General features: G+C 43.5%; 1 protein-coding gene across 1 annotated transcript in view; it reads left to right on the forward strand.

Annotated features, from left to right (window-relative positions):
• Positions 1-1,037: 1,037 nt before the first annotated feature.
• The window catches only part of LOC108795090 (reticulon-4 receptor-like 2), an 80,553-nt gene continuing 78,352 nt past the window's right edge, over positions 1,038-3,238 (forward strand). The window contains exon 1 of the mRNA XM_018566275.1: positions 1,038-1,164. Coding sequence (XP_018421777.1) covers positions 1,038-1,164 — 127 coding nt within the window. The remainder of the gene's footprint in view (positions 1,165-3,238) is intronic.

Genomic DNA, 3,238 nt, shown 5'->3' on the forward strand with positions numbered 1-3,238 from the left:
GGGGCGGAGCCATGACGTCACGGCTCGCTCCGCCCATTTGACATCCTCAGCTGTCAACTGCTACATATTGCAGTCATATATATCAAATGCTTCTATACTAAAAGTACAGAGGCTATGGTGTAGTGGGTAGAGGTACAGGCACAATTGCCATTGTGAAGTTCGCTGGTTCAAGTCCAGCCAAGGGAGAGTTAAGTTTTTTTGTTTTTTTTTCATAAACAAATTTCGGCAGGACTACTGCTAACGAATTTCGTCCGAAACTAATTTAATTTCGGACCCGAAAAACGAAACTAAACAAATTTTTTGCTGGTGCACATGTCTAGGTGAGGCTGAATAAAGACCAATGTCCATCCAGTTGTGTGTGTGTGCGTGTGTGTGCGTGTGCGTGCGTGTGTGTGCGTGTGTGTGCGCGTGTGTGCGCGTGTCTGTATTTAACACATCTATATCCCTGTATATTTAGTGACTGAAAGAACTCATCTAGAAGTTTCTAGAACTTATATTCGGTATCAGTGGATACCACACTTTTACTACTAGCACAGTAAAAAAAAAAACTTGCACGTTTGAAGATTGACCCCCCCCTTCTCTTCTAACTTGTTGTGTCCACCTGTTCTCAGTACTGTTCTCGGTGAAAACAACAATATTGTGGTCCCCATTCATGATTTTGAAGACTGCAATAAGGTCCCCTCTTAATCACCTCTTTTCTAAGGAGGATACATTTAATTGTTGGAGGCGGTCTCCATAAATATCACTTCACCCTAACTCCAGTTACATTATTTAATACCACATCTACGTGTGAATGGAGAGTGTTATATCCAGTCCCAATGCATTTCGCATATTGCTTCCTCAGGGGATCATGGATTAATCACCCTATTATGGTAACTGAAGAGGGACAGAGATTCCTAGACCGAGTGGGGATGGGGATATAGGTCCACCAACCCAACTACTCTGTCCAAAGTTGCCTTGGGGACCCTGGGGCCATAAGTAGAGGAGCGTCAAAGATCAGAAAGTGGGGAGGCCCGCCTATAATCTGTCAGAGCTACATGGATGAAATGCTTAAGCAACTTAATGGCCAGCATCCAAAGCTGTTCGTATTACTGGTAATGTGGCACGCGCTGGTCCAGATCCAGACGCTGGCTTTGGCGGGGCATCGTGAACCTGCAATATCAGGTTTGGAATACGAACAGCTTTGGATATTGATACAGATTATAGGTGGGCCTCCCCCCCCTTTCTGATCTTGGACGCTCCACTACTTATGGCCCCAGGGTACCCGAGGCAACATTGGACGGAGTAGTTGGGTTGGTGGACCTATATCCCTGTCCCCACTCGGTCTAGGAATCTCTGTCCCTCTTCAGTTACCATAATAGTGTGATTAATCCAGGATCCCCTGAGGAAGCAATATGCGAAACGCGTTGGGACTGGATAAAACACTCTCCATTTGCACGTAGATGTGGTATTAAATAATGTAACTGGAGTTATGGGGAAGTTATATTTATGGCATATATGCTCTTGACAATAGGAATGGTGCTATTGTTTAGTTAAATTGCTATACATATGATTTTATACTATTTATTCAGTGTACAATAGACTTTATATTTTTTATAAAAATGTATCCATGCAGTGATTGTATACCTCTCTTTAAACCCTTGTTTTCTACTTGTTGCAATTGCTTAAGAGTTAAGAGTAACTCTCAAGAAACCACCCATCCCCTCCCCCCGGGCATCCCCATTCACCTGGCAGCTAGCTTCTGCAGTCGACAGGTGAATGTAAGCAGCCGGGAGCAATAGCCCCCCTTCTATTGGCTAATCAAATAGCAATAGCCAATAGTAGGCTGGCTATTTCACCTGCCCACTGAGCAGAGGAGTGGATAGAGATAAATGTCTCTCTCAGGTCTGCTCCTCTGCTCAGTGGGTGGGTGCAATAGCCAGCCTGCTATTGGCTATTGCAATTTGAAATAGCAGGTTGACTATTGACACCCTGCCGACTCAGCAGGGGAGCAGAGCTGAGAGTTTTCGCTCAGGTCTGCTCCATTGCTCAGTGGACGAGTATAATAGCCAGCCTGCTGTTGGGTATTGCAATTTGAAATAGCCAATAGCAGGCTTGCTTGTGCTCCCCATTGTTTACATTCTGCTGCCGACAGTGGAATCTAGCCACTACCCGGCATCAAGATGTAAACAAAGAATTTCATTAGAAAGTAAATTTAGTTGCTAACGAAAAACATTTTTTGCTGGTTGCTTGAATGCCAGATAATGGGGAGTTTACTGTATATTGAAATATGTTGATCTAGGGAATAGATTCAACTGCTTCTAGAGGAGTCTGAAAGAATGTTTATCCTTACCATATGGAAAAATTGATGACAGTTGCCCAGTGGTTTTTGTTTTGCCCTCCTTTAAAAGCAAAACTGCAGAAGTTGTGATAAAATTGACTTGATGAATAGGATAAACTTAACCTGTTTTTTAAACTTTATCAACAATTTAACTTGTTATTTATATGATAAATGCAGTTGCACTCAGGCGTGGTGCTAGACTATTTTGCGCCCTAGGCAAGACTCCGCCGGGCTTCCTCACCCTCTGCTGGCATGCTGCAAGTGCAGTGGTTAATCCCTCTACAGCAGGGGTCTCAAACTCAATTAACTCGGGGGTCACTCAACAAATGATTTTCTCCCATGGGGGCCGCTTGATACATTTCATGCCTTAAAATAAAATTTAACTATATCCGGTTTGGTACTACGGACACTAATACACACACAATAAAGCCCCATTCAAAACTGTAGGTTTAGGTGCGATTAGGGATTCCTGTGTCAGGAACTTGCGTTTTCCTGCAGCAGGAATAACTAATCTGGTGTTTACAAGCGGCAGCTGTCACCCGTTCAAGTTAATGATCAGGTGAAAGCAGCTCCATGTAAATGACTGCCAACTGCATGTAATGGTAAGTGATATGATTACATTTGGTTAGGAATCAATTACTATACCCAGACGCATCGATTGTGCATCCAGGGAGAGTGTTTTCTAACTGCATGTAATAATATCACATACCATTACATGCAGTGGGTAGGCGTTTACATTCAGCTGCTGTCACCTCATAATTAACTTGAACGGGTGACAGCTGCCTCTTGTAAACGTCAGATTAGGGATTCCTACTGTAGGATTCCTACTAAAAACGCAAGTTTCTGACGCAGGAATCCCTAAGTGCACCTAAAATATAGCTATTAATGTAGCCTAATACCCCCCCCCCCCCTCCATAC

This window comes from Nanorana parkeri, unplaced genomic scaffold (genome assembly GCF_000935625.1).
Source record: "Nanorana parkeri isolate BGI_ZX_2015 unplaced genomic scaffold, ASM93562v1 scaffold931, whole genome shotgun sequence".
In the NCBI taxonomy this organism is placed as follows: domain Eukaryota; kingdom Metazoa; phylum Chordata; class Amphibia; order Anura; family Dicroglossidae; genus Nanorana; species Nanorana parkeri.